The sequence below is a fragment of the Coturnix japonica genome, chromosome 12 (genome assembly GCF_054131305.1).
Source record: "Coturnix japonica strain WE chromosome 12, WE-NBRP24, whole genome shotgun sequence".
Lineage (NCBI taxonomy): Eukaryota > Metazoa > Chordata > Aves > Galliformes > Phasianidae > Coturnix > Coturnix japonica.
Genome location: NC_140674.1, coordinates 13074205 through 13101471, shown reverse-complemented (window position 1 = coordinate 13101471; position 27267 = coordinate 13074205). Strand labels below are relative to the sequence as shown.

Here is a 27267-nt window from a genome sequence, read left to right as displayed (position 1 = left end):
AAGCAAGGAAGGAAGGACGACAGGAAACAAAGAAAGAAGAAAGGAAGAAGAAAATCTTGACTTTGTTTTGGTATTTTTGGAATATGAGCTTTCTTTTTTTATTATTTCATAACATCTTTTTTAGAAGTATATCTCGAAGTTAAAAGAATATACATGTGAAACTGAACTATTTTCCTCAGAAAAAAAAACCAAAAAAAACCAAACACAACACTAAAACAACCAACAGATAAGTCAATGCTAAACTGATTTATATAGATTTTTATTCTATGGGGAGGAAAAATAATCCCTCATGGACCTCTTTCCCCCTGACTTCCATTTGGCTGTTGATGGAGGAATCACTCATTTGCACTGCTTGTAACTGTGCTAGTGAACCGTGTTCACTGCTCCCACAAGCACAGCTCCCACTGAGGCAATGGAGAGAACAGACACCCAACCCCCTGGTTGCCTGGATGATTTCCATGGATTTTCTTGGCATGGACTACACCCAGCCCAGCAGCAGCACTGTGTGCATGCTGACTGATGTGCTCACCTGCAGCCTGTGCTGCGTAGTGGGTTGCAGCTGAGTTTTCCATGCTCTGGAGCAACCCAGTAGCCTGCAGTGCTTCCAAGTCCCCACATCTGGAAGTCACGTACGTGTGTAATACCACCCCGAGGGCTCAATTTGATAGATAAAAACCTATTTGCTGGGCTATCTCGAGCAGAAGGGAACCTTTCCCTACTCCTGATTATTGATGCACTCATTAGCACCAGACACTTGGCACGTGTGCCTTCATCCAACACTTGAAGGGCTTTTTTCATCCAGGCAATGTCACTGCCTCCAAGCACACCTTATCCTAGCACAAGCTGGTGTGTGACAGCACCAAGACCTACAGAATAGCAGTGCGATGGGCCCCCCCAGCTGGATGTACACAGACACACACACACAAACTGTGAGGAGAAACATTAAGATGCACCCTGAGCTCCGGGACACCGCAGTGACCGAATTCCACAGGTTGGTCAGGTACCTCAGCTCCACTGAGAGCAATAACCATAAAAGTGAGCAAGAACTACGAGAACATGAACGGAGAACTAAAAAAGTGCTTCTTTCAGGAGCTTCAATCATCACTTTCACTCCATGTGAAATTGGAAAAGATCCAACTCCAACATTTAAGGGAGGGAAATCAACTTTTTACAGGGGTTGATAGTGATTGGAAAAGGGGGAATGGTTTTAAGCTAAAGGAGGGGACATATAAATTAGATGTTGGCTAAGTTTTTCACAGAGAGGGCAATGAGGTGCTGGCACTGATGCCTGGGGAAGCTGTGGCTGCTCCATCCCTGGAGATACTCAAGGCCAGGCTGGGTGGAGCACTGGGCAGTCTGAGCTGGTACTTGATCTAGCAGCTGGCAACTCTGCATGCACCAGGGAGCTGGAACTTGGTGATCCTTCAGGTCTGTTCCAACCCAAGGCATTCTATGATTCAGTGATCCAATGGACTCGGGGAATTTGACAGCTTACAGAATAGGCAGACTTCTCAAATGTTTAAATGAATCTTTGAATGAACAAGGTCCTTCTGTGTCCTTCAGCTGAAGCTGCTCTTATGTTTCACTCATACTGCTGCAAAGTTATCTACATATATTTATATATATTTTAAGTCCTAAATCTTCATCTGTTATTCAAGATGAGAAATACTGCAAAGGGAAAAGATGCTTTAAGTTACTGGGTTGCTTTCCTCTACACATGAGCCATTTCCTTCACTTTGCAAGACGCCTTTAGATCTCCTTAAGGAAAAGCATCCTTTCCCCGGGGAAACAGAATACATATCAGACAGGGGAGGGGGGAAAAGGGGGGAAAAAACACAGAGCTGGTTTTTTGTTCTTGAGGGAAGAAACAAATACTGTTTGTGACCCTGAGCTTTGCATTCTGAGTCGGAAGCCCTTTTGCAGAAACAAAGCCCAAAAAGATGGAGATGATGCTCTGCAATGGCTGGTGCTGCAGAGCCCAAGTGAGCTTTGCCTGTGAAAATAAGTGATGAAGCAACAGTGTGCACAACAACCTGCACCCACCAACCCAGTGCTAGCACTACAAAACTGCTGAGCATGCCTGGGGGCTTCAGTTCAGCCAGAAAGGGGATGAATCCACTTGGCTCCACCATTTTTTGGCAAGGAAGCCAGGAGAGAGCAGCTATACCCAGTCTTCTGCATTCAACTCTTGGATCTATTGTTTTAAATCAAGCCTTAATTAAAGGCTACATCTCCTGAAGCAGCACCAAAAAGCCATGCCACATGTCAATTTCTTTGCAATCCTCCAGCAAGTTCCTATGGTCAGAACCAAATACATATTTTAACCTTTTCTAGCTGTACTTTATACATATAACTCTGCAGGTGCTCTTCAGCGTACACACGTTTTGCTTGGCACCTGCACAACTGCTGCCAACAGCCTGTACTAATTCACAAGAATGAGATTCAGCCCATGTGCCCAAATCTGCAGCTCCGTCCATCACATCAGCGTCCTTAGTTGGCCTGCCTCAAACTGACAAGTTGTACCACAGAGCCAAGTGTGTAGAAAAGATAACAAAAAAGAACATAAGAAAGAGAGAAGGAGACCACGCTGGGCGAGCTGCCCTTGCCCATCACGAGGTGGATGAAACGAGTGCTGGCTTTACAGCACGGTGTCTACTGCCACTGACCGCTAAGACATCACCACAGCCTGTTTTCCCCAGGCACCCAGACCTCTGATTATACAAGATGTCCCTGCATGGACCTGCTTCCAAAAAGCTTCCCACACCCATTGCCGAGCCAGCCCCAACTTCTCCCAGCTGTGAGCTCTCCCTTCCCTACGACAACAAGAGAACTGAGAAGTGGAGCACGCGGTGTCAACCAGTGCCAAACGCAGCTCTGCTCACGCGCACCATTCCTGGATATTTTAGTTGCAGCACTGAGTTGCTTATTATAAACACTTAATTGACGTAAGCTCACACCATTCCTTTACAAAGGCAAAGAACATGGGGAGTGTGCTGGGGTGGACAGGAGGAACTGGGGCTCTGTGTTGGGCAGTGACTCAGTTTCACTGTCTGCACAACAGGGTGAACTCTCTCCATTTGGCAGAGCTCGCCAGGTACTGTAGATGTGATGTTCGCTCTGTCAGAGTGAAGTATTTTAACAGCTACTCCCTACAGCTGTAAAACAAGGTCATGTTTAGGAAGGTAACAACAGTTCCCCCAGCAGCGTGCCACTTCCAAATGGGATCTGCCTCTTTTGAACACGGGTGTTTCTCACGTTCCTCTCACCATGCGCATTAAGCGCACATAATCACTGGGGTTGTGGGTCACTGCACAATGTATGCACATTTCTTTAAACTAGTTTCAATTCATTTGCATGTCATTTTCTATGCACAGGAGTGACTCTGCAATGAATAAGTAATGCGGGCACAGCACAACCCCTGCACCAACAATGAGAACAGCAGCAAACCCAGCGGTGTGCAGCCCTCTGAGCAGTACACCTGAGCACAAGAGTGGGACACACCACCAAAACAATCTCTCATTTAAAGACTGACAAAAGGGAACTGGGCTGTAGGCATTTTTTTAAAGCAAATTAATTTCTCTACTTGCTTAATTTTATAAATGGAATACAGTGCTGGTTACAAGTGATTGACTGTCAGCTCTGAAGACTGAACAGTTTTATTTTTACAGCACTGACTAGCATTGATCCCTCCTCTCAGTCAATAAAAAGTCTTCCTTAAATCACTCTGGTGTGTAACTTATCGAACACCTCCCTTAGCAAGGAAGTCCATGCGAATGGAGGGAATTCTTAGAATTCAATGATTTTTCATGGGCACTTAGTGAATCCAAAGGAAGCAGAATTACACCTGTGCAGCTGGGAGCACTGAGATGGGACCAGTAAGAAGACTGACCGCGGCATCCCACTGTAAAAGTCACTCAAATATTAACGCAACAAAGCATCTGGAAATCTAGAAAACAGATCTAGATTTGGGTTGAGGGCTGGCCATCAGATGTGATGATCTTTGTGGTCTTTTCCAGTCGCGATGGCTCCTGTGTTTTATGGTTCCCACCCTTTGACTCCTTGGCTTGAGGGATGTCACTCAACAGCAGACGGGGAGGAAAGAGGAATGAGAAGAGGTTCCATCAATGAGAGTCCTAAGTCCCACTCCTGATCCCACAAAAAGGGATTCCTCAGACAAAATGGCAACACTTTTGGGTAAAGAGCCACTTTTTGGTCTGGATTCAGAAGGTAATTAAGATATAGGATGGCCCACAAGCTACCACTCACCGTAAGATGAACAAATTAAGAGAAAAGCAGCATTATTTTTCCCTTTGAATATGTCAAGTCACGCTGTATTTCAAATATTTTGGATCTTCTCTTGGCACTTGCTTTAGAACAGACCATTAATGAGTCTGGTTTGCAGACTCTGTGAATGCTGAAGCATTTTGCAAGATGAATACAACCCCTGCCTCACAGGCTGCGTATGGGGGACTCTGACAACAACCCAGTCTTCCTTCCCCTTCGATGGGGAACCATCACAACCATGAATGGCCTTTTACCTGAGAGGTTTTCCCTGTTTTTGTTCCTCCCTTGAGTGCAGGTCACACATCTCAGCCTACAGCCCCAGGAACAGCCACCAGCTGGCTGACACCTTGCTGCAGGGTGCACATATATGGGACATATGAGAAGACTACACAGGTTGACAGCACATCCCTAAGAGATGAGTAGATGTGTATCACACTTAACCATGATACTAACAAACACCTGAGGAAAGGACCTGCTCACAGCAGCTTCTCAAAGCAACCTGTGTTTTATTTTTAGTTTCTGTCTTAGTGGTGGCTTCTAGCAATGAAAGAAAAAAGAAGTAAATAGTAATTCCATTGAGAACTCAGGAAGGGCCTCCTCCTGCCAGGTGCTGAGTTCTCACGCCGACCAAGGACACCTGGAAGCACAATGCACTGCTCAGAACTGAACGTGTGGGTGGTGGGACTTCATGGGAATGTGAGCAACACGTACATCAGGGTGGAAGTTTTCCACAAGGAACAGAGACTAAGCCCACATACACACGTACAAAAGAATAAAGAGAGGAACAGAAGGCTGCCCCAAAATGCATTACAAAACTCTTGCAAGCTCAATATTAGGTCTAACAGTTATGCAGCTGCCATCTGGAAGGTTTTCAGAGCTAAGGAAATTCCCTATGCAACTCAGCTCAAGAAGCAGCACTTGAGGGATCGAGATATCAAATGGCCACGATTCTAATTGATCCTCGGCTTATCGATCCCCTTGTCACTATGCAGAAAATAAGTGCACGTTATTTGAAAAGCGAACCTAGAGGGAGGTGGGAAAATACGACCGTGGGTTAAGCTGCTGGCTTCCTCCTTCGGGCTGCGGCGGAGGGCTGCGCCCAGCGACCCCGAACCTCGGGGGGAACCGCAGCGCCCGGGCGAAGTTGAGCGCGGAGCGAGCCCTTCTTCCGACTGCTGGAGACACCCGGGGAACACACCAGGGCTGCCCCGCGCCGCGGAGCCGGCCCCCACGGCCCCGGCCAGCGGTACTCACCCGGTCTCCTCCTCACCGGCCTTTTCCTGCCGCTGCAGAAGCGCACTTTGCTGAAGACCCCCAGGACGTGCCTCTCGCAGAGGGAGCGCCCGTCCTTGCTGGGGCTGGAGCGGCGTTTGGAGGCGGACACCCGGTCGCTGTTGGACTCCCTCGCCTGCCGCTTCTGCCGGATCAACGAGCTGGCGATAGCCGCTGCCATCGCCGCTCATGGGCCCCCCGCGCCTCGCCTCGCCGCTCCGGTCCGGGGGAGCGCGCTGGGGCCGAGCCGCCGCCGCGCCCCGGGGGGACGGGGACGCCCCGCTTAGCGCGCTGCGGCCCCGAGTCCCGGCAGCGGGGAGGGCTCAGCCGGCCAGGCGGAGCGGGGCGCCCCGGCTAACAACCATGGCTGGCCGCCGGACCCCGCCGCCCATGGGTCCGTCCCCGGAGAGCGCAAATCCCGGCCGGGCCGGCGGTGCCCCCGAGCCTTGTAAATCCGGGAGGCGGTCGCCCCGCTCGCAACGGTCCGCCGGCGCCTGCTGTGTCCAGAGGAGGGTGCGCGGAGGATCCGCGGGTCCCTGTGGTGCGGCTCCGCTCCGCACCGCTGGGGCGAGGGGCCGTGAGATGAGTCAGAGCCCCCCGGGCCCGCAGCCGGCCCCGGCCCCAGCGCGGTGGCTCCCAAGCGCGGCGCGGCACTGCGCGCACATGGACGCGTCCCGCGGCTCCGCTCCGCTCCCTCGGCCGGGCTCAGGGCGAGCCGCGCTGCATTTCTGTTTGCACTCCTCCTCTTCCTCTTTTCCCCCCCTCCCCACTCCTCTCGCGGAGAAGGGCGGGAGGGGAAGGCAAAGCGGCCACGAGAAAAAGCACCAGGCTGGCGAACAAGGCAAAAAGAGGCAACGCAATAAAATTAAAATAAATTTAAAAAAAAAAAAAAAAAAAAAAAAAAAAAAAAAAAAAAAAGAAGAGCTCCGACTGGGGGTGCGGGCTCACATCGCCGCAGCTCGGCGCCCCGGGCTCACAACGCCATGGCTGGTGCAGCTTCTCCAGCCCCGCTCGCCGCTTCTGCCCCGGCCGCGTCTCTCCCCGACGGCAGCAGCCCGCATCGTCCGGCCCGGCCCTGCGGGAGCCGCGGGCGCTCAGCACCGGGGCAGCCCCGGGCCCGGTTGCAGCGGCGGGGACGGCAGCAGGAGGAGCGATGCGAGGAGGGGAGGAGGAGGAGGAGGAGGGCGGTGTGGGGGGGTGCGGCTGCCGCTGCTGTTGCTCCGTGCGGGGTTCAGGACTCTTCGCGTTGCCGCCCGACGGGGCGTGGAGGAGCCGCGCCGCACCCGCCGCCCGCCCGCATCCTCCGGCTCAGCCCGGCTGTAACGAAGGGGGGGGGGAGAGGGGAGGGAGCGGCCGGGGAAGCCGCCCCCCCGGACTCCCACGCAGCGCGGGGCTGCTGCCAAAGCGACGGGGAGCTCCGCAACCCCGCGGCGGTCGGTGCCGGCCGGGAGCTGAGCTACGGGCTCGGGGAGGATTGCAGCTGCTCCCCGCTCGCCCTTCTCTACGCAATCCTACGTGATCGAGGTTCGGATGAGAAAAAATCGCGCAGGCAGAGAGAGGCAACTGCAGCTCCGCGGTGGCTCTGCCCCTTCGCCCGGGCAGCTCTCGGGAGACTCCCCGGGCCGCCCCCATCAGGAAACGGGCATCCCTGGGCCCGCAGCACCGGCCGGCCCCGACCCGCCCCCCCCCCGAGGAGCCACCGGAGACGCGCGCAGCCGACTCCGACACCTCCGCGGCCGCCGGGCTCAGTTGTCCGCTGGGCGTCCCCACTGCTTTCCCCTATTCACTAGACAGAGACAGGGCTGCGCTGCTGGAGGGGCTGCTGCCTCGTCTGGAAGGCTGTAGTGCTGGTCCCAGGTCACAACACAGGCTTATCAGCACATGCTCCGATCGGGGCAACACGCCTGAGCTGGGTTGACTCCTTCGTATCTCCACACACAAAAGTGAACTAAATTTAAGATGTAGAAATACGCCTCTGGTCATATGGACTGTTGCTGCTGCCGTTAAGAATGGCGGCTCGCCAGCTTTCAGGTTCAAGTAAGAGCTACTATGTCTGCATACAGAAAGCGATGAGCAATAGGGTACCTGAGGTAGCATAGGGTCGGGAGATCTCAGCTGCTCCGAGTATCATGGGACAAGTAACAGTGGCGAGGTGAGACTAAATCCAGTCCCAAAGGTGCCAGGATGAAAAGAGCCCTTTAAACCAACTGGGGAACTGGGAATCACCAACTTCAGCAAAATAAGTGGTGCCAACACTTTGCAGCAAGAACTTTAGCTCTTAACTATTGTAATGCATTGGGAAAGGTAACTGAAATATCCACCCACAGTGACTACAAGGATGAGCTGAACTCCAGCATTACTTCCTGATTTTCACTCATAATCCTGTGGATGCCAACGAGGTGGAATCAGGTTCTCCAGGAGAGAATGGGGGAGGAAGATATTCACAGCCATTCAGGAGATCTAAATGCCAGGCTGTGGATTTCTTTTTAACAGCTGCCAATTCATTTTTTTTTAAGCAGATTTCACTGTCCCAATCAATAAAGATTTTTCTTTCCTTTCCTGTAACTAAAATGCTTCATATTTTAATTCTCTCTGCTGGATTATTTCACTTGACATCAAAGAATGTTGCAGTACAAGGTACAGGCATGGCCTTAAGAAAGCTGTTTGCAATCAGGGAATCACTGTCTGAATTGCCAGTGAATTATCCAAAGCTCCATCTTCAAAGGATGTGAGCAAATCTGATATCTCCCAAAGAAAGAGGTTTTCCAGCTCTTCATAAAGCTACTTTCTGACTGGAGTCTGGTCAAAGAATTCTGTTTTATCCCCCCATTTTAAATAAGTTTCACTTATTTTGTCATTTATTTTCTTGTGTAGCCACAAACCCAAAGCAGTGGCTCTGCACTTAAAAATGATCCTAATGGGTGATAAAGCTGCTCACAGGGTTTGTTGGTGATTTGTGGATCTGAGAAGAGAGCTGCTGCAACTCCAAGAAGAAATGCTTCTCCCTGGTCTCTCAGCCTCTGCAGTAATGGAATTAAATTAAAGCAGAGCTTCTGAAGCTGAATATAATATTGCGTTTGCTAGCACACAGGTCTTTATTTATAGATGGCCAAGTAGTCCATGGTTTGGTTCTCAATGCAGGCACTGTGCCATGAACTCCTAGTGACATTACTGGCATGCACACCTGCTCTGCACCACTCTGGATCACACCTCAGCTTGCAGCGGTTCTGAGCAGCCCATGCTTTTAGCAGCACCAAGTGAGGCCAGAATTGGAGCCAGGGAACCGAATCTCATCACGCTCCTGCACTGTCATTCTTGCAGGGGAAATGTGTCATCTTAGGTGGGCTGCCAAGCAAAGCAGAAAAGCCTACACGTGCTCTACACTCTGCCAGCAGTTGTTTTCCCCTCCAGCTTCCATCAGGGGAAACTGAGCTGAAGCCATCTCCCTGTCCATCTGTCCCAGCTGCCCCTCTGAGGGCAGCACAACACTCAGCAGTGCACAGAGTGCTCCCACTGCAGGCAGGCTCTGCACTCCATATTGCCACCAAAGCAAGCTCCACTGTTTGACCAAACCAGCCCAGTGTGGTGTTTTTCCTTAAGGCACACAATTCCTTACATCTCTATCTGTCTACATACATACACATATACTTTTTTGCACTCTCTCTATAATAGTATTAATACAGTATTAACATCCCTATAACCTATAATGATTAAGGCAGTTTTTCTCCCTCCCTCTTCTCCCTGGCGCTCCTTCCTTGCCTCCAGCCCGGAGAGCTGCACACTCTGTGCTATGAAGAGGGAAGGAGTGAGCTGCACTCATTCACAAAACAAACAAGCAAACTGTGCTGTGAGCACATTGGAGAGATCCCGGTGCTGCTCTTGCAGATGTTGGAAAGGCCCATCCTGCACATATGAGCAAGCAGCGGGTTCTCCAAGCCTGATTGCAAGGCCTGTTATACGCCCCTCAGTCTTCACCCTGGGCAGAAAGGAGCCCACACGCTGGGTGTGTGCTGTGGAAGAAGGCCAACATAAACATTTCAACATGCTGTCACCTCTGAGGCTTTGTTCACTTGATAAATACATTCTTCTGTCCTCAGTACTGAGGTTTAAAAACCAAGGCCTGGATGGATTTCAGGGCTTTGCTGGCTTGAATAGAGAAGAGATCTAGAATTGCATTCCCTTACCTTCCCAAACAGAATGATCTATCTAGGTCAAAACCGAGGTTATTGGCATCCTTCCTTTGCGAAGTGCAATAATTCCCGCAGGGCTGCTAACAAAATATCCTGTTTATTTTTCATAAAGCCTTCAAAAGCCCTGGGCTATATTCTGTAGATTCTGTCATTAGGTGTATCTCTCCTCTACTAATTCCGTGCACAGACAGCTAACCACAGATAGAAATGTATGCTTTTTGTGTTTGCTCTTTTATGTGCATCGCTACTAAAAATGCATGCAGAAAGTTAAGGGAGGTTTAAATTTAATAGCCCTTTAAAATGTAAAAGTGTATTCCTGTAGCTGAATGGGAAAAGAAAGACATCCGTCTCTCGCTGATAATTATGAATGGCCTAATTCACATCTCATAGCAGCATAGCAACAAATCTCTTCCAATAGGAAGGCACCGCTGAGTTTGGAAGTCTGTATGCAGCCACCTTGTAAGAACTGTACCAAATTCCCACCCTGTGTAAATTACATCTAGGATACGTGCATTGCCAGGTCTGCTTATTAAGCGGAATTAAGCCCATATCCATGTTTTATTAACTCTGTTCTTTACAAGGTAGCCCCTCGCTGCATGTCTGACATCATTAAAATTCAAGCAGCTTTTGGCATTCCCCGTTCTCTCTGCGTGGGTGGACTTTTTAAAAAATATGCCTGGGTAACCTGATAAGGAAAAGAAAAGGCCTTACACTATTTTAGTTGTTTTATATTCAGGGTAATTCTGTTTACAATGCATGGTTTTATATCTGCGTTTGGATGCCTAATAAGAATTCATATGGCCCCTTAAAAAGCTGCTGTTCTGGGAGAGAGATCTGGCCCTAAAACAGCAGCAGAGCAGGAAAACTGGCTGGCTTTCTGGGCTTTTCTCGCACAGCTGAGCTCTGAGCTGACGAGGCCTTTTAATAAACACAGAAGAGCGAGCATAATCTGACTGCTATATGAAAATAATTTATTTAATGGGCCCCTCACCCCCTTTTTGGCTTCAGAGATTCAATTAAAACAAAATTTGCAACTCATCACGAGAGTATCATTAAGCTGTGCGGTGCCTTTAGAAACAACTCTAGCTGGGGTGAGGTCGGGTTTGCTGCCTGTAGCTTAAAGCCAGCAGCAGGGCAGCAGCCACACAGAGTGCAGAGTGAAACCACTGCTGAAAAACAACAAGCCCAACTGGAGCCTGGGGAAAGAAACCATTCTACTCTGCTTTTAAATGTTTATGTTTTTTGCTTTTTAAGAGAAGAATTCTGCTTGACAAAGGTTTTATCCCTCCTTGGTGACCTGTTGCCTGCACCAGGTGGATGAAGGGAGCACAGGAAAGCCTGACTCTACCACAGGCATCCATGGCTGTCTAAAAACAAATGTTCTTGATGTGGTTTCCTTCAAAAAGATGAATACTTTTGTCTGCTGGGTTCTGGAAGGATCTGCTCAAAGCGGGATCTCAAAGGGAATGAGATCATCTGGTGGTGCTCCTGCTGCACACACCCTGTTACTAAGGTGGGCTCCACCTAACAGGGACTAAAAGGGATTTGGAGCAATAGTAGCTATTCCTGGGTACAAAGAGAAAGCTCTCCACAGACTGCTTGGTGTTGTCCCACATTGGAGGGCTTTGCTTAGCATCGGCTCCACCCAAGGCCTCTGTTATCACCTCAACAGTCCCATCCATCAAGAGCTCTGTCCCTGCCTTCCCCAGAGGGATCAAGGCATGAAAAACTGCTGTCCTTGCAGTTCTGTGCTTAAGTCATGGCTTTCTTCATGGCGGGAGCCCGGGAAAAGGTCTGTCAAACAGCTGCCCTGTGACATCCCCCATGCAGAATCACCAAAGGACCTATAAGCAGAGAGCAATGGAAGGAGAGGGACTTCACACTCAGATAACCTTGTGCAGGGCAGAGCCAAGAGGCTCCTCGGTTGATGCAAGGATCACAGGAGCACATACATGAGCATGTGGGAAGGAGACACGTATCTCCTTGTCTGTCCCACAGCTCCTCAATTTGAAAGACAGGACAGGCAACTGCCTTCTGTCCTTCCTCCCCTGCCTCCTCTTCCTCAGTGAATTCCCATCACCATCCAGAAACTCCCTCCATCTGCTTAAACACGTGAAGGAGACAACAGAGAGCAACCCCAGCCTCACCCTCAGGGCCGTGGTGCTTCTAGGAACAAGAAAAACCTTGCAACCTTCCCTCTGTTGGACAGTTGTCTCTCTGAATCCTACACAAAGACAGCCCACTTCAGCCAACACTTTCAGGAATGTGAGAAGAGCCCTATTTCAGAAGGTGATGTGTTCTGGGTGGAGTGGGACTGTGGACCCTCAGTGCAGTTTCAGCCCCAAACCAACCCACCCCAGGTTTCAGGAGGTCTGAGCGCTGCCTGTGCTTTTCCCCCTCCCCATGAGGATGGAAAGCTGCTCACACACAAAACTTCCTCACACTGTCAACATGCAGCCAAACACTGATTCCAACCAAAGGCATTTTCAAGTGTGTCAGGAAAAGCCTTTCAATTTAAAGTTTCAAGCTGACTTTGCTGAAAGTCAGACAGATCATCCCTGATTTTATCCTGGCTGAGGCAAAACAGCCCGATTATGTGATGGAGTATGATAAGAAGGGAGGGAGAACAAACGCCCTGTTGCATCCCTGCAGCAGGGTTGTGGGAGCATCTGTGCCCCAGCAAGTCAAGGCTTGGTGACCCCATCCTTGTTAATGCACATAGATGGCACTGCCATGGGCCAAGAAGGGGAGGCAGGGAACAAAGCTGTCAAGAAGAAATAACAAACTCCCCCTAGGCCCATAAATCTGTCTGCACAGAATGGTTCCTGCCAGATCTATAAGCCTTGGAAAGTTCCCTGACCCCAAACTTGGCTTGGCACTTCACACAGCCTCCAAACCCATGGCAGCCCAGCACTCACAGCCTCAAACTCGATGGGGTCAGAAGAGCAAGGCTCCTATGGGTGCTGTTGCTCAGCTGCAACTGCAGCTCAGAGAGCTGGCAGAAACACAGTGACTCTGACAAAACCTGGTCCTCCCACTGCCATGGAGCTCTGCAGAGCAGGAGTACCGGGACATTAATCCTGCCCTCAGGATGAAGTTACATGCATCCAGATTGCATCTTATTAAACCGAACCTGCTTATTTCTCCCACATACTGCAAGGGCATACTCAACACTAAATGTAAATAAGAGATTACAGCTATCATGCAGCTAGGACAAGGCTTGAAGTCTCTCTCATTCTCTGCTGTCCTAAAGTGCAGTGTAAAAAGGACTGGTGTGCATTCATCACTTCCCCCATATACCCCTGCCTCAAAACACACCTCGTGCTATTTGTGTTGTCTTTTATTTTCCTCCCCAGCAATAAATCAATGCTTCCATCTCCTCAGTAAAATGAAATCCCATATCTTTTCTCCCCTGAGTCTCACAAACAGTTATTGCAATCCAGACACCAATAAAGATATCACTGGCCTGGAAGCAAATCTAAGTTTGCCAAGGATACAAAGACTAATGCAGCAGTAATTAATGATCGCAGTGGGCTTGGTGAAGGGACGGAACGGAACTGACTGGGGAATGGAGTGCATGCAAACAAGTTTCATTTTAATGCAGCCAGAACAAACTGCCAGGAACAAAGAGTGCGGGATGTATTACTTCAAAACTGGGCACACTTTTCCAGAGAGCAGCGACGCTGGGAACTGGAAGCCATGGGAGAGAGATGACTGAATGGGAATGCAACTGGGAGAGACTGAGCTACGTGGGGAGCACCAGCAGGGAGCAGAAACAGAAATGCTGCTATTGTTGTACCCAGGGGGTGCAAACACCCTCAATGATGCAAAGGCTGGTGGCAAGCTCATTCTTGTTGATCAGTTGTACTTAGCCTGGTAATATTGTGTATAGTTTGCTGTTGCTGAAAGTCTGGACGCAGAAGAAAAATGTTTGAGATGCTCTGCACCAAGAGAATGACAAAGATGACTTGGCACTGACTGATAAATCTCTCACCTCTCAGTAAGAACATTTTCAAAAGAAGGAACTTTTCAATCCAGCAAAGTCAGGATGAAATCCGGAGGCTATAAGTCAAGGCAAGGCTTGCATTTATTGTTAATAGCAAAGGCAATTCATCAAGAGAATGATATGGCAAGAGTTGTGATAGATTCTCTATTGTTTTATCCTAAGAGTCAACCTCTTTCTAAAATAGATGAGCTGATATCATAGCACAAAGGGTACAAAGAGCCCTGTAGAGGTCACCTCTGCACTGTGCCAACAGTGCCTTCACCTCACAAGGTTGGTCCGGACCCTGCCTAGGGACCTGCAGCAGTGGAAATCCCACAGTCCCCATGGGAAAGTGGCCCAGCACCACTCTCACCTGTGAACAGCCCTTCCTAACACCTCATCAAAATCTCACTCATCTAGAAGTTTCTTGCTCTATTGATATTCCTGTCACACAGGACTTACTGTGCTGTCCTGACCTGAGCAAAGCAGAAGACCTGGCAGTGCAATCACAGCCAGTCCTGTCCACCTGTCTGCAGGGCTTCTTCACCTTGCATCAGGCAGCACCAGAGTGGACAGGAACAGAAAACCACTCTGCAGAAAACTCTGAGGTTTCAAAGTTATGTCTGTTCCCCGCAAGGAATGAAAATGAGACCTTTTAGAGATAACTAGGAAATGCCAGAAGAGCAAGAAAGCACAGTGCTGCAGGAGTGCTGGTGTTTGCACCACTTTCAAGACTAAGTTTCAAGTCTCTGCTTTTGTACAAGGTAGAACAGTGGCATGAAGCCAGGGCTTTAAATACCCATGCAAAGGGTGTTTCTGAAATAACTGTTTCCTTTCTCCTCCCATAGTTTTGATTAAAAGACGTTTCTGAATGGAATAAAAGAATCATTATCAACTGTGTGGCAGCTCCTTCTACAACCATCTGTTACAGCCTCTCAACCTATGTCACTTGTAACTATCCCCCCAAGTGAATAACAGCTTTGGCTTTGTCTGCTGAACTCCAGGAGTACTTAAAGCAGAAGTTGCAATAGCTGCTTCAACCACTTTGTCAGACTCTTCTGGGGCTTTCCAAGAATAGCTTTTGGACACTGGCAAACCCGTGCCCTTGTTTCCTTCATTCATACCGTCCCTACAGCTCATCTTAGACAAAGAGTTCCCATACTGTGTGATTTCTTTCCTCTCAGTTCGGCTATGTATTCTTGCTTGCCCTTCATATGTACATTCTTTTTCCCACTTCAGGGAATGACCTAGTGTCTCTTTAGTCTTATTCACTGAGTAACACAAAACACAGTATTCAGTTAAAGGCCTGTTGGAGCCCTGCTACAGACATGCCACTGACTGAATCTGGTGTCTAGAGACTGCCCCTGGAAAACTGCAGAAATGTCTGGAGACCAATAACCTTCTACCAAGCGCAGAGTGACAAGCAATGGACTATTCTCACTCAAAGTCCTGCAGTAAGGCCCCTCATTTGGAATGCATATTATTCTGATTTTCCCTTTCAATCACTGCAAAGAAGGCTGCAAAGCTGAGAATGTGCCTTCTATGGCAACCCAGCACAGTGGCCATGACCCAGCCTTGTCACTGGCCCCAGAGCATTTATAGGAGCCCACGAACTCAGTGGGTCAGCAGGGATACAAGGTAGCCTTCGGGAATGAAACAAGCTGGCAAAGCAGCCTGCAGCACTCCAACTGAAGGTGCTGGAGCATTGCCAAGTGTTGTCGGATGCAGGGAAACTCAAAACAAGAGCTTTCATCTTTCATTATGATTGAATGTTTTCACTCTGGCCTGTTGGAAATGTCATCTTTTGGGAAGCTATAGGCTCACAGAAGTTCATGCAAGGCAGAACAAACCGGGGGACAATTCATTTGCATTTCTTTTGGCAAAAGCTTTTTCACAAGACTGACTGTGCCTGCAATTGGATATGAGTGTGGAGGATGGGGAATCTAAATTAAAAGCCTCTTAAGTGGGTGCTTGAGTAATTATTGGAAGGCTTCTGAAGAGACATTTTTGTCAGTAACTAAGGAGAGCCTGGCTTTGTGCTGGGTACAGGTGGCAATATGGCAACAGAGCCTATTGGCACTCCACACAGGGCTGACCAGTTATCCATTAGCTGTACAGATGTACTGGGATTTTCTGCCCAAAGAGCATCCTTCAGAGTTGAAAGAGGGCCAGAGCAACAGAGAAGTGGAAATCCTGGTACCCTCAGTCTCTGATTTTCTATACCAAACATGCACACTATTATTTTTCTGCAGTTCCCTGGAGCAGGGATGGATCTCGCTGGCATATTCAGACTGCTATGGCAGATGCTTCTAGAAAGTGGTGACTCTAATACCCTCTCCAGCCCACCTTATCCACTGTCAAACGCGGGGTTCAAGAAGGTGCCCTCATCTGAAAAGCCTGACCCGTCAACAAAGCAAATGAGAAACAGAGCCACCTTTAACTCCACAGCAACTTCCTCAGGCACTTAGGAAATTAAGTCTGCAGATCTGCAGCCACCAGGGCAGCGTCAGCCTCCTCATTAAAGATGCAGGTAAAGAAGCTTGAAGACAGTAGCAGTAAAAGGAACATATGCAACACAAACATGTCCTTGTGAAGGAGCATATTTCATAGACACTTCATTACCTTCAACAACTTTCAGGTCCTTGCTTATTCACTAGCGAATCTAAACTGTCATGAGCCAAAAAATACGGGCTAGGATACAAATGGGTGTGAATGAAGGAGGCTTCCAGACCTGACTGAAGCTCCTTGTAAACTGCAGCCCCAGTACCTTGCACTACCAATGCTCCCAGCTGGACATGGGGCATACAGGGCATCCCTATGCAGCACCCACAGCTCTCATCACAGTTCAACACACCAGAGGGACTGCTGCTGTGCTCCCCTCCAGATACAACCAGCAGAAGGAAGGCACCGGGCACTCATTCTAGAAAAGGCTATGCGCTACTTCAAGCCTCAATATTTGCACTTGGATGGCTCCAGCAACTGCTGTAATCCCCACTTTTATCTCTCCAATGTAGTGTATAAAGTCTTCTTTATGTTGCTATTTATTTAAATCATTTTGCATGGACTCTGTCAGCTTGAGTTTGGCCCAGTTTCTCAATTTTGTGGGGGGAAAAAAAATAAAAAATAAAAAATAAAAAATAAATTTGAGTACTCATAAACCTTCAATCAAACAGAAAATGGGTCCATAATATTACACAGACTGAATGAAAGCTTTTTTTTTTTAAACAAAAGATGTTCCCTTGTGTTGCTTGAAACCCTGGCAGTGGAGTAATTAAGAAAGTGAAACTATCTACAAACTAAAGCAGAATGGACATGTTTCATAGATCTTCATTGCCCAGGCAGAAAGAAATGTAAACAGGGCATAAATTACAGCAGCCAGAGGACAGATAAGCTGAAGGACAATGCTGGCACAGGAGCAAATGGGCAGAAATTGGCCAAGAATAAATTTAGACTAGAAATTAGACATGGTTTCTAGTGATCAGAGGAACGAGACACTTCCAAGAGGACTAGTGGGCACATCTCTGCTCTCATCCTTTCCCCTGTGGTTTTGCACACATTTGTGAAAAGACAACAAGACACATGCTACAATAACATAGAACCATAGCACGGTTTCCATTGGAAGGGACCTTAAAGACCATCCAGTCCCAACAGCGGCCATGGGCTGACTGCCTGCACCAGCTCAGGATGTCCAAGGCCCACCCAAAGTAGCTGTGAATACTTCCAGGGATGGGGCACCCACAGCTCTCTATATATCGTTCAGGAGAGCCTTTCTCTCATCTGTAGCATCAATACTTTTTGTCTTTATAATGTTACTTGTTAAAGCTCTAAAAACTGGGGGACTGGTGTACGCTCAATGGATTTTTAAATGAGCAGTGTCCCTTTAACCTTTGCTAATTGTCCTATCTTAAAATATATCTATCCTAATGGCCTTACTCATTTAACTGATGGATTAAAATAAGCACCAGCAATTATTGAGTGTTTTTATTTAGTGGTGTCGTTAAAGAAATCGAAAGAAAATAAGATCCCATCAAATACAAATGGCCTTATGTAAGTGCTGTTAGGGATGCAATGACGGGAGGGTACTCAGTCAAACGTTTATATTGCTACTATCATTCAAACATCAGCTCAGAAGCTTATCTAATTTGAAAGCTACTCCTGTCGATCTCTGCTATTGATCGTTTGCAGAGACACCTCTTGCCACAAGCTCACTCCAGAATGGAGGAGATGTCAGGCGTGGCACTGCTGTGTGTGGGTGCTGGCTGTGTCTGTCTGCTTGATGGGCACTTTGGGGATAACCAGCATGCTCAGAGCAGGAGTCCCACCAGGACTGCTATCTCCCCTCCTAGCTGCAACTCAGCCTATACAAAACTTAATGCTTATGCCTGTAATTTTTGCACTGAACTGCTGTATTGCCAGCTAATGTTGTTTAGAAATGAATTGCTGCTGCATAATGTACAGCAGAACAACAAGTACACATTAGCTACATATCACAAATCAGATAATTACAACCAAGATATTCTTACGCATGTTCAACCTCTAATGCAATGTAATAGGACACTATCGAAATAGAGCTCGCATTACAATGACAGTTCTGGCTTCTAGCACTTTGGCTTTCATTGTAATAAATTCTAATTTTCTGATTTTTATCTGCTCCTCCTTCCCCATCTCTCCCCCCTCCTCTCTCCCCCCCCCCCCCCCCCCCCCCCCACTTCTGGTGGTGTAGGCTGAAATTAAAGCAGTCTTTCTGCCTGATTCACAAGTGCAGCAATGGAGCATTTGGGACACAAGTGTTGCAGACCACCCTCAGCACCAAAGCACAGCTTGGAGTCAGCAGGCTGGGTTCTGCCCCCAGGTCTGCCAGCAGCCCACAGTAACCAAGATGGTACTTCCTACCCACATTTCAAATTCCTCCCAGCCATAAATGAGGGGGATAATAATTCTCTTAGGAGCCTTCACAATAGGAAAGCTTGCAAAGTAACTTTCCTGGAGGATCAGAGCACTTGTAGGTGCTCAATGGAGATGGGACTTGTCAAGTAATGCAGACAAAGAGGGGCTGATGGAGGACCCTCCACTTCCCTGATGCTTACAGAAATGCAGCTGTCAGACCCTTTCTGAAGGGTCCAACACACTTTTCTGCTGGCACATCACTACGTCCCTGCTCGACCCCTCTCCACCATGAGCTGTGAGGCTGTTGTATTTTATGTCCCCCTGAATGGCTGTATAGGGAGCGCCTGGCACGGCTGCTGCAGAGCAGCCTCAGCCCCTTGCTGGCTGCAGCATTCCAATGGCACTGCTGTAAGTGACAAGGTTGCCACCTTGCTTCACCAGAACTTCAGTTCTTAGTACCATGGTCCCCTCCCCAAGCAGCACAGAGACTTAGAAGCTAGGCAGCACAGAAGAGGGGAGGAAGTCTGAGGTGCCAAACAAGGCTGGGGACCTACTCATCCCAAACAGACCCCAGAGGTCTTGGGGCTGCATCAAGGAAAATATTTTGGATAATGAGAGACACTGTTTGTAGGTATGAGGGAATCCCCATCCCTTGGATATGCTGAGGCTATGCAGCTGCCTTCTCTACATCCACCTGGATGCCCTGTGCGACCTGCTGTAGGAATCTGCTTTAGCAGGGGTTTGAACTAGGTGATTTTGAGGTCCCTTCCAACCCCTATGACTCTGTAACAATACAGCAAGGGTGACTGCACTCAAGGGGTTGTCAGATTGATTGCACAAGCAATTTCAGGTATTTTTTTGCCTTTTTAAAATTTATTTATTTATTTACTGTACGGAGAGTGAAAAAGAAGAAAAATACATACTGACTCATCATATTTTCCTTCAACGAATTAAAAAAAATATATAGAAAACAACGTTGGGTTCACTGAGCTTTTTTAATGTGCCAAATCTTGTTTCTTTTACAGATTATTTAACCCTTAAAATGTTGATTTGGGTGAAAACTGACAACTTTCAACACCTGCTGTATTCGAGGTGGGGAGGAGGATTGCAAAACGTCCTGGAACTTGCTTTGTTTCCCTCATTTCCCCTCTTCAAAAGAACAGGGGAAGAAAATTTGATAGGCAAAGGCTCACATTTACATTGGTCCAGGTAGGTACACATTCCCCGATGTCTACATTACTAACAAGTCGTAAATTAAACTAGGTTCTTTTTGAAGTACCCCTCTCCCTTACTACGATTGCTACAGATGCTTACAAGTGCTTTCCAAAGGTGCATCGATTCTTTAGCAGGGCTTTGCCCTGTGACTTAAAGCTGGTGGAACGAGGCTTGCCACGTTTTCCCCGCAGCAGACGCTGCTCGGGGACGGGCGGCCGCAACCGCAGCTTCCCGGCGGGGCTGACGGCGGAGCTCCAGTGCCGCCCAGCGGTGGTTGAGCCGCAGCTCCGTCCCCGGACTCAAAGGCAAACCTTGCAAAAAAGGTGTCCAAACAAACAACAAACAAAAACAAAGCAACAACAACAACACCGACTCAAAGCCAAATCTGAACACAGCTGCACCATTCCTTCTCTGCTGTGCACATGTGCACCGCCCTCCACAGCCAAATTCTCCACAAATGAAGATATCGACATCTGTGTGTGACATTCATGGAATTGTATCATGATTTGGGTTGGAAGGGACCTGAAAGCCCATCCAGAACCCACCCTGTGCCATGTGCTGGTTGCCCCTCAGCAGCTCAGGCTGCTCAGGGCCCATCCAACCTGGCTTTGGGCACCTCAAAGGGATGGGACACCCACAGCTCTCTGGGCAGCAGTGCCAGAGCCTCACCATCCTCTGAGCAAAGAATTTTCTTTCTAACACCCAACTTAGATCTCCCCTCTTTGAGTTTAAAGCCATTCCACCTTCTCCTATCACTATCAGACCGTATAAAAAGTCAGTTCATCTCCTGCCTGTAAGCTCCCCTCAAGTACTGGAGAGTTGCAATGAGGTCTCCCCACAGTCCTCTTTTCTCCGAGTTGAACAAGTACAGCTGCCTCAGCCATTCTCCATAGGAGAGGTGTGCCAGCCCTCTGAGCAACTCTGTGCCCCTTTAGACTTGCTCCAACAGCTCCACATCCTGACATTGACACTCTTCTGCACCAATGAATATCAATCAAATCCTGCAGCTTGAGAAAGATCAACACTGTACATCAGAGTATGATGAGGGGCACCCAGACAGAAAGCTGTTCAGCAGAATAGGGGTTTGGGTGAGCTGAGCACGGCTCAGACATGTGCTCTTGCCGCAAAAGGTGAATAACAGACTGGGCTGCAGTAAACAAAGCATTGCTAGCAGGTTGTGCTTCCCAGTGTCCCACTTCTGCTCTCCCCAGCGCAGCAGACACGGACATAAGGAGAGCTCAGCAGCGGGCCATGAGGATGATAGAAGGACTGGAGCACGTCTCCCCGGCAGGACTTCTTCCCGTGCCCCAGCACACACGTCTTCGAGTCGGGGCTTCTGCCAGTGCGGCGGCAGCAGCGAGACGGTAGCAGCGCAGTGCCACCTGCCGCTCGTACGGACGCAAGCAGCCACCGGCGGTGCAGCGGCCTCAACCCCCGAGCGCTCGCCCGGTGCTGCCGGCTGAGCCCATCAATGTCATCTGCCAGGGGAGATGCTCTCCAGCAAGAGTGCGGCCCCATTACCTGACCTCTGCAAGTCTAACACTCGACTGCTCTTTCACCCAGTTCGAAATCGTAAAATGGCTTAGGTTGGAAGAGACCTTAAAGGTCAGCTGGTTCCAATGAAACAAAAGCATCACTTTCTATTGCAGTTTGGGAATATGAGTTTAAAATGTCTTTTTTTTTTTTCCCCCTCCAAACTTTTTGGCTCTGTTGCTCTCCCAGCCGTAACTTAACTCCCCACACCGTGCTCTGCTTTACAGACACTGAAGAAATGTATGTGTGCTACAGTCACCTTCACTCCCTGCTTCCAACACACAAGCAGCAGGGTGGAACAAATCACCCGTAGCAGCACAGAGCAGCATCCTGCCATATCTTGGCTAGCCTGGATAGGGAGATGGTGATTTTTGAGCAAGGGAGATGGTTTCTCTCCCTTTAGCACTCCTTATTACCATCATCATCCTTTCCCAATGGCAAGGCTTAGATCCTGAGCATCAGCTATGTGAATATCCAGCAAAACACAGTGAGATCCTCTGGGCATCCCAACAAGCAACGGGGACACCCTGCAGCCAGGTGCACTGCCACATCAGCTCTGGATGTTGCAGCCTGTGGGCAGTGTTGGTGCACAGATCCAAAGGGAAACATTCGCTAACGAGCTCAGCCTTTGCTGCATCCTTTGCTCATTTGGCTGTGAGCTGTGTGGTTCCCACTCACTCCATTATTCATAGCTATTTGTTTGCGTTGCCTTGAGCAGTTCTTGCTCTGCCAGTCATGCAAGCCCAACATTTGTAATTTGTCCTATAAAACAGGAAATTATTGTAGGAAAAAGGCAGCACACACAGCTTTCCACCACAGCATTAATACTAAGCGCTGCATTCCATTTTAATGGAATAAAATCAGTTTGTGCTGCACTGCCTGCAAGGGAAATTTCCACAGACCTCCTGGACTCACAACCCGATTGTAGTGAGAACTGAGAATAGGTCATGGGGGCAACCTTTCAAGGTTTCTTCTAAGGAAATGGGAAATACTCAACATTTGCTCTTGAGGAGACCTTCAATATCTGCAGAAATGCACAGGAAAGATCCACAATTAAAGGTATCCTTATCCAAATGCCACTTTTCTGCACACACTAATCTGTTGGGTGTTGCTTTAGCACAGAGCAAGTGCTGCAGAGCCACAGTGTAAATGAACTTACACTGTAAAAAGAAGTGCCTTTACTGCTAGCTGCTGTCTGACTGGCAAACACATCAAACAGTGACAACGTAGCAGTCCCTCACATCTCTGCCCTATTTAAATCTTTGAGGTTACCTCGCCCGGTAAAATCACACTTAGAGAGCCTGTTATTTCTAATGTATCGCTGCTTTCTCTCCTGGGTACTATTTGCCTTCTCACTATAGCCTGTTTATACAATTAGGCATTTCCTACTCTGGGACATGGCCTTTGCAGTGTCATTGATCACAGAAAATAACAAGTGCAGGCAGGATGCTGCAAAGCCTCAGCGGGCCAACACTGCGCTTTCCTCATAGCAAGTTTTCCAGCAGAATTTGTTTTGAACAGGGCATCGGAAGAGCCAGAACAGTCTCCTGTGTACCTACAGCACAGCACCAGAATAGGAGCATTAACATTACTTGGAATAAAATGACCCAAGAAGAACATACAGTTGTACCTCTTTTTACATCAGAGGAAGTAGTTAAGGGTTTCATTTCATAGTATTTTTACATCTTTCCTAGTGCTGAGAAGTTACAAAGATTACCCAGCCAATGCCTGTTACGCCAACAAGACCAGGAGTAAGCACAGCCACTGTTACAATGGGAGAAGCCTACCTAAGAGGACAGGCTGTGGGGCTGGGGCTGTGCAGCCTGGAGAAGAGCAGGCTCCAGGGAGACCCAAGCGCAACCTCTCAGTGTTTAAAGGAGGCTGGAAGAAAGAAAGGGACAGACTTTAGCAGGATCTGTTGTGATAGGAAGAGGAGAAATAGTTTCAAACTAACAGAGGGGAGATTTAGATTGGATATGTAAGGATTTTTTACAGTAAGGTTAGAGAGGCACTAGCACAGATTGCACAGATGTGGTGGCACCCCATCCTTGGAGACACCCAAGGTCAAGCTGGATGGGGCTCTGAGCACCCAATGGATCTGCAGGTGTCCCTGTTCATTGCGGGGTTTGGACCAGACAGCCTTTAAGAGTCCCTTTTAACTCAAACAATTAGTGGAGTCTGCTCAGGGGAGCCAGGAGCTGCAATTTGTGCCCCAGCACAGGTCTGGTGCCAAGCGAGCTCATGTCCCACTGTCTCTGCTGTCAACTCGCAGTCCCACAGCCCCACAGCCCAAAAAAGCTAAAAACAACTCCCTGTAAATAATTAATCCTCATTACCCTGGATCACCCTTAATGAATGAAAAGGCTGTCTGGGAACCTGCTGGGCACGGTAACACAGCTCCAGGTGTTCGGATATAGAGATGCATTTCTGAAGGCATTCCTCAGGCTCCTCAGTGAGAGACCTTGGGTTGAAATCTCCCCCATTAACTCCACCTGTGACCCAGCAGCCTGAAAATGCTGCAGGAAAAATGTTTGTTTTCACTGAAGATGTCACACGCATCACAAGCCAGGCATGGAAATGCTTCCATTTTCCTTTCCCTGTGGAAAAGGCATTTCTTGTGACAAGAACAGAGAGAGGAATGGAGAGGAGAGCAACTGGGGCTGTTGGATGTGCTGAGTGCCCTGTGCAGGAGCAGAGCTCTGCGAAGCTCCCCAAGGCCCCTGCTTGTACTCAGGCTGTCCCTGACAGAGGGAGCTCTCAGCTGTCGGCCAGCTGCAGTCTCTGTGCTGGTTCTGCAGAAGAGGGTTAATCCGTCCCTGCCACTGTGCCACTGAGGCACTGCGTAGTGCATGGCCCATTTATCCCTGCCAGGGCGGCTGCTATCTGCACTGGGGATTTGGCTGCTGATGGAGGGAGGAAGGGCTGATAGAATGCTCTGCAAAGCTTGATGGGCTCCTGCCACCCTACCCAGGGATTCCCCATGGGTGCTCACCATCTGCATCCCTGCTCCCCACTTTTCACTTCTCTCAGTTCACGATGCTCATTTTGCAGAGATTTTCACAGCATCACAAGGAGCGGAAGGAACACAGAATTTTGCACAAGTAACACATTCAGGCAAAGATGCAAAGCACTTTAACAGGTATCATGTATTACAGAAAAATGCTCCCTTCAGTTCATTGTTTTGCTTCACTCCATGACAAAAACAAGTAAATAAAAGACAGAAACACGGGCTGATATCCTGAGGGTACAGGATGCCTCTGGGGATAGTTATCGGTTCACATGGCTATTTTTGAAGGCTGCTCAAGGTTAACATTAAAATAAAAAGTTGTATTGTCTCTTGAAAAACTACCGGGCAGATTTGGATATGAATCTCATGCTGGTTTCAAGAATAAGCAGAAATTAAAAACCAGGATAGGACGCCAGAAGGAACAGAGGACACAGAGCTCAGAATCTTTTTCAGTAAAGAATTTAACCACTCTTTTCTGTCAGAGATGAAAGCGTATCATGCTCCCTACACATGACAGAATGTGGGCAAGTTAGGGGCTGGGCTGAGGACAACTAGATGCTCTGAATTATTCTGTTAACATTAACTGGCAGAACACAATGGTGCAAGACACAAGTAGTTCCAGTGCCTCTGATGGGATGTGAGTTTAGCTGGAGGTACCCCACGAGGCCGGTCAGTAGTGGGGTATTATGAGCTGAACTGGTGGTGTATTTCAGCTATTGGTAGGCACATCCAACTATAATCAAATGTCAACCATTCCCTGACAACTTAGAAGAGAGACCAAACCCAGCTTTTTACCATTTCTTTACTTTACAAATGATGTTCTCGTGGGAAAAATTAAATCCTGACAGCCGAATGTCTTTTTCTACTGGGTTCCACCTCCACAGAACTTTTTGAATCCTTGGGAGCACAGCAAGAGCATCTCCCATGTCCTGCAGACTGCTGGGCTCAAATTACTTAGTGGATTATCTTGTTATGATTAAAAGGTTTTGGCTCATGTTCAGAGATCTTACAGCCCTTCCCATGTGGGGTCCCTGTTTGCTCAGCTACATCAGCAATTGATGCCAAAGTAATTGCTTGCAGAAAGAGGGACTAGCCTCCGAATTTCACAAAGCCTGGCAGAGACAGAGCACTGCTTCTGTGGTAGCTGTTCCTGCAATCCTTGCACTGCTGTCACAGCCTGGAGACTTTCTTTATTCAGCATAAGGCATGTGGACAGGAGAAAGAGTGGACTCATGCTTCAGAGAGTCAATCCAGCTGGCTGCCACTCCTCCAGCCCTAACGGGATAGGATTCATTGCACTGCCTGCCCTGAGCTTAAAAATAACTCAAGTGAAGCTGGCTAGAGAGATCTATGCTTTTCAGCAAATACTTTGCTTCTAGCCTGCACACCAGCAATCTCCTGACACAGCACAGAAATATCTTTATAATAGGAACAGGATGTCATCACTGTGTTCACAGAAGCCACACTAAACCTGGTGAGGTGTCTTTGTTCCACACACTGCCCTGAACATTGGACTGGACATGCAGTAGACAGAGATCTCATGGCTGCCTGGTTGGCCTGGCTTATTCCTCTCATTCCCTCCTGTGTGCTTAACTTCACTGTCTATACACCCAAGGGCTCCCAGCTGTATGTGGGCACTCCTACAGGTTGCTAGATGAGTTGTGTGCAAGTTTGGCTAAAATAAATTCTCCGGAAGGCTGAATGAGGCTGCCTATGGGCACAAGCCAGAAATTGCCATCTCTGTGACCTCCTGCCCTTCTGCTTTGTTTATCATCTTTCCTTGAAGCATTATGTTGTAGTGGTAGAACTAAATGGAGTCTCTCTGCTCAGATCACCCAGGTCTGGAAGAGCTCATCAGCTCTTCCATGCCTCAGGCTGTGCTACCTCCTGCCCAGGCAATGGCACTGCACAAGTACTGCTAATGGGTAAAGCAAGGGACTGAGAAACTCAACATTAAGGGCAGGATATTCATCCTATCAGGAATGGATATATTAATGAAGACAACATCTCCACAGCCCACTGCTAGGTGTGAGTCAGGATCTGGCTGAGATAACTACATTGCAAGGGTGAGCACAGAGTCCAAATGACCTTGATCTGAGTAATTATGTGGAAATCATGGTCAAATGGAGTTACTCCTGAAAGCCTCCATGTGGCCTTTTGCATTTGTACCCATTGTGCCCTTCCAGTGGGTGACACAGCTCCTTTTAAGATTCAGGCTGCACGCTGGTGAGCACTCTGAATAAGAGGACTTGCATTTCCAATGCAAAATGAAAATCCCTGAGTCACCATTTTATCAGGTGCTGAATAAGAACAAGTTTATTTTTTCATATCCTTAATTACATGTTTGGAAGGGGCTGGAGCAGCTCTTAGAATGAGGAGGAGAGGTGCTCGAGGAAGATGCTGATAGAGATGGCTCTTGTTTGGCCAAGGTGTGGGAAGAGCACTGCAGGTGCCAGTAGAATTGGATGCTCCCTGGCAAGACATGCTCTGCTTGTTCCTTCCCATTTTATTTTTTTTTCCCCCCTCTGAGTGCAATTTGTGTGCTTTGGGATGGGCAGGAAGAAAACAAGGGTTTTGTTTGGCCTGGGGGACTCTTCGGCCATGGTAATACATTTCTATAATTAAATCAGTCCCAACTAAAGCCAGGAATGAGCAAGAACCAGCTGCCGCACGTGAAGTACGCTAACACTGCAGTGTTTCCTTTCTAACAGACAGACCAGGAATGGCATATTTAATACCTCATCTCTAGAAGCTGTTTCCTCTGAGCAAGGAAAGAGAGCACAGAAGAGAAGCAAAGAAAGAAACACACTGCTGGTATCAATTCCTGACATATGGCTTTATCTGCATGTTTGCTGCTGGCCCTTCAGTGCCTGCCTCATTGCACGGTCTCTCCA

At 48.3% G+C, this 27267-nt stretch overlaps 1 protein-coding gene and 1 long non-coding RNA gene across 7 annotated transcripts in view; both read right to left on the bottom strand.

Moving 5' to 3' along the window:
* FGF12 (fibroblast growth factor 12) overlaps positions 1-27267 on the bottom strand; it is a 184231-nt gene that overhangs the window by 74675 nt on the left and 82289 nt on the right. For 2 of the 6 annotated variants that reach the window (XM_015871730.3, XM_085513598.1), the window contains exon 1: positions 5539-5737. The exons of the other annotated variants lie outside the window; for them this stretch is intronic. In XM_015871730.3, the coding sequence (XP_015727216.1) occupies positions 5539-5737 (199 nt within the window). Of the gene's footprint in view, positions 1-5538; positions 5738-27267 lie in introns of those variants that run through there. 6 annotated transcript variants of the gene reach the window in all.
* LOC146758856 (uncharacterized) lies at positions 4771-5445 on the bottom strand. Its single transcript, XR_014933568.1, has 2 exons — positions 5308-5445; positions 4771-4921 (listed from the first exon to the last, which is right to left on the bottom strand). It is a non-coding gene; the product is annotated as an uncharacterized LOC146758856 (long non-coding RNA).